This window comes from Micropterus salmoides, unplaced genomic scaffold (genome assembly GCF_014851395.1).
Source record: "Micropterus salmoides isolate LMB-PRFRI ecotype aquatic unplaced genomic scaffold, ASM1485139v1 Ms_hic_scaffold_14, whole genome shotgun sequence".
In the NCBI taxonomy this organism is placed as follows: Eukaryota; Metazoa; Chordata; class Actinopteri; order Centrarchiformes; family Centrarchidae; genus Micropterus; species Micropterus salmoides.
The window spans coordinates 27,039,339-27,052,755 of NW_024040485.1; the positions used below are offsets into that span (position 1 = coordinate 27,039,339).

Sequence of the window (13,417 nt, forward strand, 5' to 3'; positions counted from 1 at the left end):
GTGAGTCCACCCCAGTTTAAAAAGTACAAGCTAAACAGAAAGTGGACAGAAAGTAGCCTAACGTTTTATGGACAGCACAAACCACGCACCTCAATTTTAAACATCCTCAACTGTAGCCTACTTAAACACAGATTTTTATTCAATTTGTTTAAGTTAACAATCTGCATGTAGCCCACCTCTGTGGAAACTGATGATTTTTCGGAAAAGCCGAACTCTTGCCCTTCCAGGAGGTCCCACCATAGCACCCGGTTAGTTATCCCAGCTGCTTCGCCTCCCCTCCGGCCGCTGATTCATGAAGCCTCCCGAGAGCACACAGACCGCTGGAGATCCACATGTTGGCGGAGAACAAAAAGTCAGTGCAGCAGAGAAAATGTCCCGGGAAGTGTGTCTGCAGCGCTGAGCGCCATGAGAAAACGCACAGCAGATACAGAAAGAGAAGTGTGAACCGGTTGGCCCGGAGATCTACCGGCCCCGAGGAGGAAGAGGAGGAGGGGAGGAGGGCGTGGGTGGAGGTGGGTAATTGGATTGAGGCGTTCAGCACCAAGGACAGCTCCAGATCAACAGCTTGTTTCCACCTGAACTCCTGCTGGCCGCGGCGCTCTGCTGCTGCTCGCACTCTGTATAATCCCTGATACAGCTACATTATTCATTTAGCAGACAATTTGTCCACAGCGACTTACAATCCAGCCCCTAAACCTTATTTAGTAATTAATATTTTACTTTATTGGAACATAGAGCAGTATCTGTATCACGATTTGAATATACTGGAGGTTAAAAATAGGACCTTTGTCCTGATTATCAGGTTTCTCAGCCTATGACAGTCAGCCAGGCTCCATCTCTCTCGCCCCTTGAGCTGTCCATCCAAACTCCAGGATCCAAAGGTTCCTTCCTGAGATGACTGACATTAGTGCCAATGCACCAGAAACCAGTTTCAAACCACTGGAATACAGACAATGATTTTTCCTGATAAAACCTAAAATCTGTTTGGTACAGATCACTTCCAGAAAGTAAACATTTACAACCAGTAACATATCATAATGTTTTTCAATATTAAGTTAATACTTCAACAACTTCATATTTCATTCCCTGTTGCTGCAGCTGTTAGCAACCAGATAGCTCATTGCTTAGGTGTTTTCATTGGTACAGGCATGTTTAATGAATAATTGATCCCTTATTAATGAACTCATGTAGACATGTTGTAGCCATGTGTGTAGCCTTCTTCTTCCCTGAGAGCAGGTGGAAAGCAAATGTGGCCGAGGTCTTCTCAAAAATCTTCTGTCAGTTGGTGGTCTATCTTACATAAATAAATAAATCATGTGGAGAGAGTATATATGGGGACTGACACAGGGAGATCCGGAGAGGAAGACAAAACCCAACCGAGGTGCATTTGCCTTTTATAGATCTGTTATTGCATGAACAGCATTCATGACAGGTTTTTGAAGGCCAATATCCACATTTTCAGAATAATTGTATCCAGATGTGGGGTTTTTCAGCCCTCCATTACCAATTGAATGGAAAAAAAATCTAAATTTACCACCAGGAATTAACGTTTGGCAGTGGAGAAGGACATGAATCTGTTTTAGAAGAGCCAATGTTATTTCAATATTTGGCTGCAAATGTAAAAGATAGTTGAAATGGTCATGTCAGTTACCTAAAGCTTTCTGCTTGGGACCTGTTATGCACACAATCAAATTATTGTTATTTGCTTATTCGGGACTGCAGTCTAGGCCAACATTGAGATATTTTGTAAAGTAATTTACATTTCCTACTTGACCACACTACTAAACTCAAGCTTTCAGTTTGTTAAATATACATGAGAGGAATCAAGCTGAGCGGTGAGAGGCCTAGACATTGAAATAATATAGTCTTTAAAATCACACTTTAGCCAACATGTTGGACAGAGCAGTCACACTGATGGCTGAAAGTCAACAGGCTGTTTATCATCTGGCTGAACTGACTGTGAGATGATGTCGGTGTCATTTTGAGTAAATCATGTCTGAGCTTTGCTGGGACCAGTTCTGATTCCTCATGATTCATGATGATGGCACATTTAATTAAGACACAATGTAGGATTTTACTGTAGCCCCTCCCTGACTGTGTGTTTCACTCAGTCACCATTCAGACTAAGTGGATGAATTCTCACAGTGCCAAGAGACGGAACAAACATCAGCCAAGTCAGAGCACTGTAGCTCATAATGTAACTGAGTTCGGAAAGTGTTTCTTCTAACTGAACATTTTTAGACATGCAATCTGTGACAACAGATGATTCTGATGTTTGCATACGGTTTGTCCTTAAACATGGCTTTTATCTCGCTCATTTTATAACTTTATTAGACAGTAAAGATCTGACAGTAAATAAAGGGGGAGAGAAATCAAAACATCAAAATCATTTCAGTGTCTCCTCTCACAAAAAAAACATTAGTGGAGCGGCATGATAAGCTTTCTCTCATTATTAATTCAAAGAGAAGACAGAACTGTTGGTCTTCCAGTAGTTTTATCCTCCATCAGTAACTATTCATTACATAGATACTGAACAAGTTTCCGTACATATTTAGAAATCCATGTTGATGCTGCCTCATCTTGGAGGTAGATGTATTTTCTTAATAGACTGAGGTCATTCGGGGAAAACACACAGATTCAGTCTTTATTTTTCAATCTAATACACAGTGTGATGCAATTTCTCATCACCACATGGTACAAATGTCTTGTTTCCATAAAGATAGATTGCCTTGACTGCTAGAAGTATACTTGAACGCTTGAACCAAGTTTTCAAACCGCATGCAGTTTCTGGCTGGTAGCGTCCCAACAAGCCCTCCTTCATTTGGCAAATATCAGCTTTAGTAATCAAATATAAGATTTAGAGTCCTACAGGTTAGACTGAACAGTTCACACAACTATTTTGTTCCTCAGTTTGTCAAATTAGAGTATAGCTCAGTAGGCCGTGGAAGTAAGCAAACTGATGTTTTTCTAAATACTTTGTCATAATGCAAATATTTGTTGAAACAGTGTTCTTCTTGTGACTCAAGGTGCACTTCTAAGAAACCCAATCTAACTGTGAGCACTGACACTCCAGTTATTGCCCATGGTGACACTCGTGATACTTGAATCTTGGAACATAAATTGTTTAACTTGCTTCACTGCAAACAGAGCAGAGAGCAGCCATCATCTCAGCATCCTGAAAACAGGATGAAACTCAGATTTATTGGTTTACAAAGTACACAAAATTCCTTCTCTATCCATATATCATTTATAGAATGCCTTCCATTATTTGTGCATCATAATGCAGCTTTAACATTAAGACTCAACATCAACAGGTGTACATGCATTATTAAATAAACAAAAACACATTGGTATTAGAACATATAAAATTGCATAACTCATCCTACCAGCATTGTATTTTTTTAATAAAAAAAAGAATTATGACTTAGAAGGAGGAGGGGGGAGAGATGCTTCAGTTATTCCTACCCACTTTTCACAATCAAATGCAACACTTTTTTTTTGTTTTTTTTACTATTCAGATGAAAAAGCAAAGTCATGCTTTGTTTTCTGAACACAGTGTGCGCTCACAGACCGACACACAGCGGAGTGCATACAGAAAGTACTGGGGGGGGGGGCTGGTCATATACATCAAAACAATACTGTGGTCCCAAACACTAAAACAATAACACCACCCTGAGCCAAAAAAATAAGGACAGCTCCAATTCAGAATTACATGAACAAAATGCATAGAAAAGTCTGCATCCAACTCATCTGATCGGAATCGTAGGTTAACAAATAAGAGTCAGCAGGGAGAGGACATGAGGGGAAATAAACACAACCTAAGTATGTACATCCAAACAACAGTAGAGCACTATTATTACATTGTTTTGTTGCTTTTTTTCCTTCTGTTTTAAGCTCAAGTTTGTTGGTATGTTTGTGCTGAGGTAACACTTCTCCAGCAGGGGATGCTTCGGACTTTATTTGTGTTCCAGCCGCAGCAGCTGCTCATTGCCGTTAATGGTTATCGACCGCAGCTGCCCGTCCTCCTCCACCTCCACCCGCTCCTGACCGTTCTCCACAATTCTGGTGGAAGACAGAAATCACAAGGAAGCCATGGTGAGGAAGAGGAGAGTAAGTACATATGGGTTTAAACCGGAGTCAACTTTACTGACACAAATCCTCCTAAAAAGGTGCACAAACGGAGCTGTCTGCTGAAGACTCAAGACATGGAAACTGTATTACTGCTGTCTTCATCCATTCTTTAAAGTTATTTTTGTCAGTCAGACGTCTCTATTGAGCAATGTTCTATAATGGCTTTATTCAAACGTGTCAGGACTTTTAGGCTACATCTACTAAGTTTTAAAATTCAACCAAATCCTCGTGTGGTATCAGAACTGATCTCCATCTGAAAACGCACATCTATTGACTGAAAACGCACATCTATTGGCCATTCATGTACAAAATATTTTAATAAAAATACCAACACTAAAACACTGTCAGTAGATTTGTGCTTTTGCTTTGCATGACTTATAAGACCCAATCAGGAAGCCAGATGTGAGCGTCTGCGTCATCGTTTTTAAAATCCTCCGTTCAACACTTGTCCGCACTAAAACGCTACCCCGGAGTTTTAAAGCGGAAAACGTGGTCTGCAGTATTTTCAAAACTTCACCATTTTAGGTTTTCAGATTTGCCATTTTAGTCTGGACGGGAGGTGCAAACGTTGCAAAAGTCTCATAGTAGTGTGGATGTAGCCTTAAAGAAAGAGCCGCAAAAAAATGACACTGCAACTTCAGAAAACAGCAAATGAAGAGCATGCAGACACTCCAGACGGCCTCGCCTCAGGTATGTTGGCTTTAGTTTGCACATTGTGATTCTGATATTACTGGAGATACTGGCTACAGTCTTTAACTAAATACTAGTGTGGTTCATTTGTTTTTTTTGTGTCTCCAGGAAACTTCTGCTGTGTTGTGACTAGGGGAGCAACAACTAATCGACGTAGCCAACAAATTAAAAATCTATTCGTTCATGACGTCATCGGGCAGTAACGACACCGGCAGCTCAACGTAGTAAAGTGATGTGAACAGTAAAGTTACTAAAACAACACCAGCGCTGCAGTAACACCTTCACAACCTAAAACCTCCAAAGTGTGGGAGCATTTCACTCTTTACTCAGCAAAAAAGGTTATTAACTTTGTCTGCAAAGCTGAGCTTTCCAGGAAACACCGGAGCATCTGAAGAGGAGGCACGTAATGTGGATGATGACTCGTCGTCTCTGTAAGCTAGTTAGCGAGCTAGCTTCATGTTAAAGCCGTGTTACTTCACGTCATGAGCTGTAACGTTTTCTATACGGTTTCCTTCTCCAATTTGATTGATTGATTGATTATGGCGCTGAGTGCAGCACATAATTATGATACACGACGGCCGCGTTCACATTCCAGATGTGCCTCGACTTTAGAATCATAAATGATGCATCGCTCGTGGCGTGGAGAACATGTTGCTGCAGAGTGCGCAAGATTAGACAACACCGGACAATTTCATACTTTCTAAAGAAGAGAAAACGGTTCTGTCTATGCGTGAGACGCATGTCTACAACAAAATCGTTATTATTGACCCCCCTGTAAATTCGGCAAATTATTAACGGTATTCCTTTCTATCTAGTCTATTTCCTTTCCTACTTTGACAAATATTTATTTTATTGTTGTGACTGTTAATTAGCACATGCCTAAAACAACCTCAAGTTTAATTTAAAAGCTGATAGCTAAATAAGACGCATTGTGTAATTTTGCCATTCATAATCTCAATAGTCGATTATTTGTTTCAATAAATCGACAGATTAATCGACTATCAAAATAGTTGTTAGTTGCAGCGTGTGCTTTCTATTTGCAGCAAACTTTCTTCGCGTCACATTTGCCGTCAAAGTGGTGGACATGTATTCTTCATTGGGCTGTGTTTTCTTGAGATGTGGTGCGTTGAGCTCTCTTGGCCCCTGTGCTGTTACGGCGTAGGAAGTATTTCCTCAACTACTTAAAATGTATTTCATCAAAGTGTTTTAGAGATTCTAAAACAATTGTTTTTGTTTTCTTTGTGCGCAAGGACTAATAATGTAACCTCCTGTAGGCTTTACCTTAATGTGACAGCCGTCAATTCAGACTTGAGCTGTATTGGCGGTGTTACAGAAATGTAACAGGTCTGATTTAAATGAACACTACTGCTAGATCGCCGCTACTATAAGTGAAAACCTCGACAAGTAATTGTCAAAACTTCGCCCACACTCTTTGGTCTAATCTTTGCTTCTAATCTCAGTTTTGATTAAAAAAAAAGCATTTGGTTGTTATGCAGTTTATACAGCTGTGTAGAACAGCTGTTCTCACTTCACATATGTGAGAATCAAAAGATGTTCCCCTGAAATCCGAACATGTATACCGCTGCAATGTGCAGAAAAAGTGACCAAGTCTCTAAAGCCACAGTCACTGCGATATCACAGTACCTTTTAGTAGTGATCTTCCTGCCGTTGACGATCTTGGTGGAAGTGGACACAGAGCGGAAGTTGCCCATGCCTCCACCTCCCCCCCCAAAGGAGGAGGTGGAGAAAGAGGTGAAGCCTCCACCCCCAAGACTGCCCATGGTTGCCATGTGACCCATGTGACCCATGGTGCTCATAGAGCCAAAAGACCCGAAGCCTGAGATGACCAGGACAGAGAGACAGTCTCTTTAAACAGGTGAAAGTGGTGTGCAACAAAGTGTAACATCTTTGAGCTTGCATGGTTTGCAGTGGAACATTTTTTTGTGTTTGCTCTTTATTCACTGGTGCATGTCTTACCTGGGTCAAAAGGTGAGAAGCCAGCACCGAAGGGAGGAAAACCAACAAAGCCCCCGTAAAATGAGCCGCCTGTCCGGCTGCGACCCGCCCGATTATGGTGCCGCCGGCCGCTGCCGAAAAATGGATCATCACTAAATGGATCTGCACCTTAGAGAACGAGGCAGAGAACAAAATAAATCAAAAGAGGAGCAGGAAATGCACCAATGACGTACCAACTTCTCTACACTGAAATAGAACGACTTACCAAAAAAGTCTGCAAATGGGTCTCGGCCACCGAAGAATTCCCTGAAGACGTCTTCTGGGTTGCGGAATGTGAAGCCTTCATGGAAATGGTCTCCGTTGTGGAAATGGCCCCCTGAAACATCATGTCAATGAAAACTGATGTAAACAGTGTAAACCTGGACCCAACGCAAAGATTCATTCAATACTGCCACTCAGTTTATTTTCACCAGTCCAGCCATCATATTACATCATTTATCTGATGCTTTCTTTTCTCAAAAGCGACCTATGATTGCTACATATGTCAGAGGTCGCACGCCTCTGGAGCAACGAGGGGTTAAGTGTCTCGCTCAGGGTCACATTGGTTTACTGCGGAATTGAACACGTGTCTCTCACACCAAAGGCATGCGTCTTATCCACTGGTCCATCACCATCTGTCCCATTCAACATGAAACCCTGCTTCTGTAGAATTACCCAGCAGCCACTTCTGCCAGCACTGCACACGCACTCCCTAATCTGATGGCTCGTTGGAACCACACTTGATGCATTTGGCCTGCGTCTCAAGCTGTATTATGAGCTAAACTTTTTTTTAAAGCCTACACTAAGTCAGTATTATGCTTTTACATGATTTGCTACTTTGATAATCTCAGTGGGAAGTTTAAAAAGGCCCTTAATGATGTTGTGAGCCGCAGCGGGAAGAAAGACTGGAGCAGTCGGACAGAAGTTTGTTTGGCAAAAATCAGCTTTGAGCGTGCTGCTCTTATTTCGGGGACCAGGCGTGTTTAACTGCTTCAAACACTGACGGGATGAATAAAGTTTTATCTCATCTTATTCAATAAATATACAGATTTTTAGAGGAAGTTCTGTTGGCAAGCCGAGTTGTTGGAGTTTTAATGTTGTGATTTGACAGACTGGTCTGCAGCTAGCTAATCAATGGCAACATCCTGACAGAGCAGGAAAACATGGCTCACTCTGTGGTTTGCTAAAAATATTGACAAATAAGCAATGCTTTTGTCCCTCGGCCATGACTTTATCTCCAAATCTTTCCAGTAAAACATGCAGTAATTCTTCCAAAAGGCATTGGTATTCAGCTGCAGTAGATTAGAAACGAGCCATAATTTTGTGGAATTTCATGTTCACTTAACGTCAAACTAAAAACCCGTTCGCACACAAAAACATTTCTAAAAGAAGCAATTACCTCTTCCGCCGTTGTTCCCCGTCAGCCCCTCTTTACCATAGCGATCGTATATGCTCCTCTTGTTGGCTGGAAGAAGAAAAGTAGAATATACATAGCGCACAATCCAACTCATAAGTCAGGAACAAAAGGACTACTGAAGAGAAAAGTGTGCGTTTTCTCTGAACTGCTTTGGTCCCCTCAGTGTTGTTGGTATTAGCTTCACTACATTAACTGCTGCTGTGTGGAGTTTATTTGCAGACTTGTACAGAGAGTTGTGATACCAACCATCTGACAGGACTTCATAAGCCTCCGAGAGCTCCTTGAACCTCTTCTCAGCCTCCTCCTTGTTCTCTGGGTTTTTATCAGGATGCCACCTCAGGGCAAGCTTTCTGTACCTGCACGAGGAGAGAGGGGAGGTGATGGCTTCTTGAATGAACTTAAATACTGTGCCTATGAACTTTTATCTAGCTGTCAGGATATTGCTAACAGAAAGCAGTGTTCTCCTCCACTCTGTAGGGTCATTTTGTTTGTTTATCTCCAATTACAATTTCCTCACTAATTGTAGTATCCCAGGGTGCAGAGGAAACAATGGAGCATGTACTCCAGAATTACGTCTGTAACTTTATGTCACTGCTAAAACATTCACAGCTGTGTTAAGTTACTGCTAATACAAACTCAACATTCCCTGCTGCTGGACCACACAGTGGTTTTTATTGTGAAGCGGCCAGAGGAAACACAATGTTTGTCTCACAGTGTCACTTTGTTAGCAGTGCTGTCCACGCAAAAAGATATTTTTTGGCATTTGTGTGTCAGCAGATGAGTTTTAAATATGTCGAAATTCATTTTTAATCATGGACAACTGTTCATTTCAACACACCGACTAACAGGTTTATAGTGTACTTTCTCATTTTGTTGGCAGAAATAGCTGAAAAATAAGTGTGTGAAATATTTAAAAAGGATGTAAAACGAAATGTAAGTGAAGGAAGGTAGCAATTGATGAGGAACAAACACAACAGGAGAGTTGATCAAACTCATGAATGAGAACAAAACCAGCTTTAATCAAATTCTGCCTACATTTGGAAATGAGCAGTTTGTCCTGCTCTCATTAAATCAGTGTGCCAATATTATCAGCCAATATGAGCTAATTGCAGATATATCGGTATCTGTGTTTACAACAGCTGATAAATGACAATTAAAAAAGGAGAGAAAGAAGATGGATCCTTCATTCATGTTTGGAGTGCTGTCGTTGCATAGTTTGTCCACCAGAGGGCACTCTGCAACTCTCCTGTTGGCAACACAAGTGCTTGGAACAAACCCACCAATTAAAACAGCAATCTGCTGTACTTTTGTTCAAAGTACTATTTGTAACAATAAAAAAAGTTATATTTTTTTGCATTGTGTCATGTTAACTTGGTGAGGTCTAATAACTACACATAAAAAGTGTTAGAGATAATCTTTGTTTAAGTTATGCGTTTCTGAAAAGAAGAATATCAGTCGATATATCGGATTTTAAAATCCTCATATATCAAAAACTGGTATCAGTCTTAAATATCGCATATTGGTTGGCCTCTAGTTTAAAACTCAGGTCCACTTACCAATCTCTACCCCTGCAAGCTCTGTTAACTTGTTCTGACTTTCTAAATGTGTCCCTTCACACTCTCGTGAGCTGCAGATTGATAGCTCCGCTAGTCTGAGCTCACTCAGTAGTTTTGTTGTTAATGACGCTCCATAGAAAAGGTGACCAGCCTAAAGACAGCCATTCATTAGCTGCATGGTCACGGTCTTCGGAGGGCAAGGTAATATATACAGTAGCATCGCTGTGCAGATGTCTGCTGGGCTGCTTCAGAGCATCAGATATAACATTTTCAGCCATCAACTCACGCTTTCTTTATGTCATCTGCAGACGCGTCTCTCTGTACTCCTAATAACTGGTAGTAGTCCACCATGATGAGTGGATGAAGGGAGAAACTTCAGCAAACTTGATGAACCTGAAAGAACAAACACATACAGTAGCTTGTCACTGATGTGACTGTCAGCACTAAGAGCCACTCTGGTTAGTGTCCTGGTTGTACAGAACAACATTTAAAGCTTGTGACTTTTCACAGCTAAGCAACGTCTACTTGTGGCCCCTTATCACAGGCTGCGTGTGTCCATGAGCTGTGAGCAGTTTAACCAAAGACTGATTGTCCCATTCGACTGTGCACAGACAGATCATCACAATGGGTCATTTGTAACTGCTGGTACAGAACAGAGCCTCTGGTACACCGAGTCAGTCTGAACTGGTCTAAAGCAGCAGACCTCTGTCTAAAGTAGACAATGAGGACATTCAAGAAGCAAATTAGCCATTTAATGACTTAGCAGATGTCCACAATCCTGCAGAATTCTTTTTAGATGGGATGACTTGTTCGTAACTTTTGGAGTTATGATTTTATAAAAACAATCCCACAGACATACACATGACATATCTGTGTGATTGTATATAGTACAAACTGTGTTCAAAAAGTCATCACTTGTTTGAAGACCCATCATACAAAGACAAAGGAGTCTCTTCCACAAGTCCTTCGTGAGAAAGACAGAGGGGATAAGTTAAGGACAATAATAGCACAATAATGCTCAAGCCGATAAATCCGATATTCATACATATTTTATTTATCCGAATTATAACGAAAAATCTAACAATGCTTGAACCTGCATAGCTGCTGTTGTCGCACTCATGACATCATATTGCTGCACCTGGATAGAGCCACACAGAAAGCGAGAGCCAAGCAAGCATGACGTCGATGGTTTGGATGTTTTCTGCAGTTTCAGAGGAAGACAGTTCTATTACAATATGCAATTCATGTTCTGCAAGGGTTCCATGAGGAGGGAAACCGTTTGTGAATTTCAACAGAACTAATCTTTTTAAGCGCCTGAATTTTCGTCATTTGGACAAAGACAGAAGCAGCAGCAAAAATGATCTTAGGACGTCTTAGGACCCATTTTGTTTTCCTTGTATCTGCTTCCCCTTGGACATATTATCCATGTACATGGCATTTCTTTTCATATTTATTTTGGCATTTCTTTTCATATTTATGACACACAAATATACTTGCCCGTCAGATCCACAGACCCTGGAATACTGAGTTCACTTAACAACTGCCTTTGTGAAGTAAAAAAATGGATGTCAAATAATTTTCATCCAGCTGAACTCAGACAAAACAGAAATCCTGGTCATCGGGTCTCAGCAGATGGCAAATCAAATACTGCCATCTGCTGGTTCCCTAGTAAATCACATTAAGCCTGTGGCAAAGAACCTTGGTGTTTGGTTTGATAGTAATTTAAATTTTGAGCAGCACACCACAAAGCATGTTCAATCATGTTTATCACCTTTGAAATATAGCAAACGTTTGATCTATGTTAACTTTTAAGGACACCGAGACCATTTTACACGCCTTCATCTCATCACGCCTGGATTATTGCAACAGCCTTTTCACCTGTTTAACCCAAAAATCTACTGATTGACTCCAGACTGTCCAGAACTCACATCTTTATAAAAAAAAATTAAGTCCTTAGTTGTGTATCATTCAAGTGAATAAAATCAAACATTAATTGAATATTTATTGAACATTTACTATATATATATATGATAAAAATTATATCATGATAAGTATTGTTTTATTGTCCTGCCCTAGGATGAATGCACTTATTGTAAGTGTTAGCTTGGAGTTATTAGATGACCCCACAAGCGTTCACTGACCTTCCAGCTGTAGTCATTTCCCTCATGTAACTGTCCTTGTCAGGGAGACGACAGTTAGACTGACAAGGTAGAGACAGTAGCTCAGGCTTCAGGCTAATAGATATCCGTGTTCTCTTGGTATCTTTAATGGTTGAGTCTCACGAGAATGTTTACAGAACGTACTTGCTCCACAGATTAGAGTTCAACTCATGGATAGTAATAGAGTCCAATATGATGTAGCAGTGGAGTCTAAACATCAGACAGATTTGTAGCTCTAGGTTAAGGCCATTTAAAGATGACCTAGGAGGAAACTTACAGGAACTGGGGGGGGGGGGGGGACAGAAACATGAAAAGGGACCCAAAAGATGTTTTCCTTCAGATTTGGTGTTGGCATTCGATGTGTTCACATGTTCTATGCTGGAACTATATCTCCTCGGGCCGGGCTCAATAAACCACAATATGTTAAATCTTCATCAGTCTCCAAAATGTCTTCAGCACACCTGAATCTGACACAAAATAATTCCTCAACAGTAAGTAGTTTTGAATAAAAGCATCAGCTAAATTAATGTAATGTGAAGGGATGAATGACGCATGCGAAGTTTAATGCAATAAAGTATTTTAGAGCCAAAACTACAAAAAAAAAAAATGGTTTTACATGATCTGGAATGAAGACAATGTGAATGTCTTTCAAAACAGGCGGCACAATCATCCATCAGTGCTCACAGAAAGCACCCTGTTCTCTTAATAGTCTTAGGTCTTGTCTCTTTCTGAGTCAAACAGTTAAACTCTCTGTTGTACTGATAATCCATATTTATGTTACTTACCAATAACCGATGACAACCAAGTTATCAGTAGGGCTGCCGCTGCTGCTGGGCATGGGGCCTCAATAACGTTAGCTACAACACCGCCGTATAGTTTTAAAAGGCCAAACATAGCTTGAAGACGTTAACAATTAAACTGTGTGACAAGTAAATGACTTAAACGCCAACCATCTAATCCTGACCTCCTTACTAACACCCTGCTCCATCTTTACGAGCGACGCTAGCTTGTTTATCTCTGTGCGACCACGAAAGGCTGCTGCCTGTGCAACATCAATACCCCCGAGAAAGAGACACTAAAGGGAAAGTTAACGGGAACTAAACACAGCACAGCTTTAAAGGTACACTGTGTCCATTAATTCCCAGTGAAAAAATATAATCCCGCCGAGGTCGTTTTGTTTGTGGCGGTTAGCTGCTGACGTTAGCGAACCTAACGTACGGTGGGTTAGACAGCGTTAGCTTAGCAGTAAACATCATTAAGTTAGCCACATTAGCCGTTCTGTCAAAACACGCTTACCCAATTCACGTGCAGCTGTCCGTGATCCCAGCAGATATGTAGGACAGACAGAGGGTCTGTGTGTTTTTTTTGGTAGGTTGTGGAAAAGAGCTAAACAGGTTTTATCATATTCAGCAGCCTGCAGGTTCTCAGATTAGCCGCAACGTCCTGTTTCTGACTTCTTCATCGCCCCT

General features: G+C 41.0%; 1 protein-coding gene across 2 annotated transcripts; it reads right to left on the bottom strand.

Moving 5' to 3' along the window:
- Positions 1-3,162: 3,162 nt before the first annotated feature.
- Positions 3,163-13,417, bottom strand: LOC119902553 (dnaJ homolog subfamily B member 6-like). Of its 2 annotated transcripts, XM_038718824.1 has the most exons (9): positions 13,245-13,417; positions 10,883-10,990; positions 10,076-10,182; positions 8,480-8,589; positions 8,216-8,281; positions 7,043-7,153; positions 6,799-6,945; positions 6,466-6,658; positions 3,163-4,062 (listed from the first exon to the last, which is right to left on the bottom strand). In XM_038718824.1, exons 3-9 carry the CDS (start codon positions 10,138-10,140, stop codon positions 3,957-3,959), a joined length of 798 nt encoding a protein of 265 aa, XP_038574752.1. In that variant the 5' UTR covers positions 10,141-10,182; positions 10,883-10,990; positions 13,245-13,417; the 3' UTR covers positions 3,163-3,956. The 2 variants fall into 2 exon arrangements, with proteins under 2 accessions (XP_038574752.1, XP_038574751.1); XM_038718823.1 differs by lacking the exon at positions 10,883-10,990.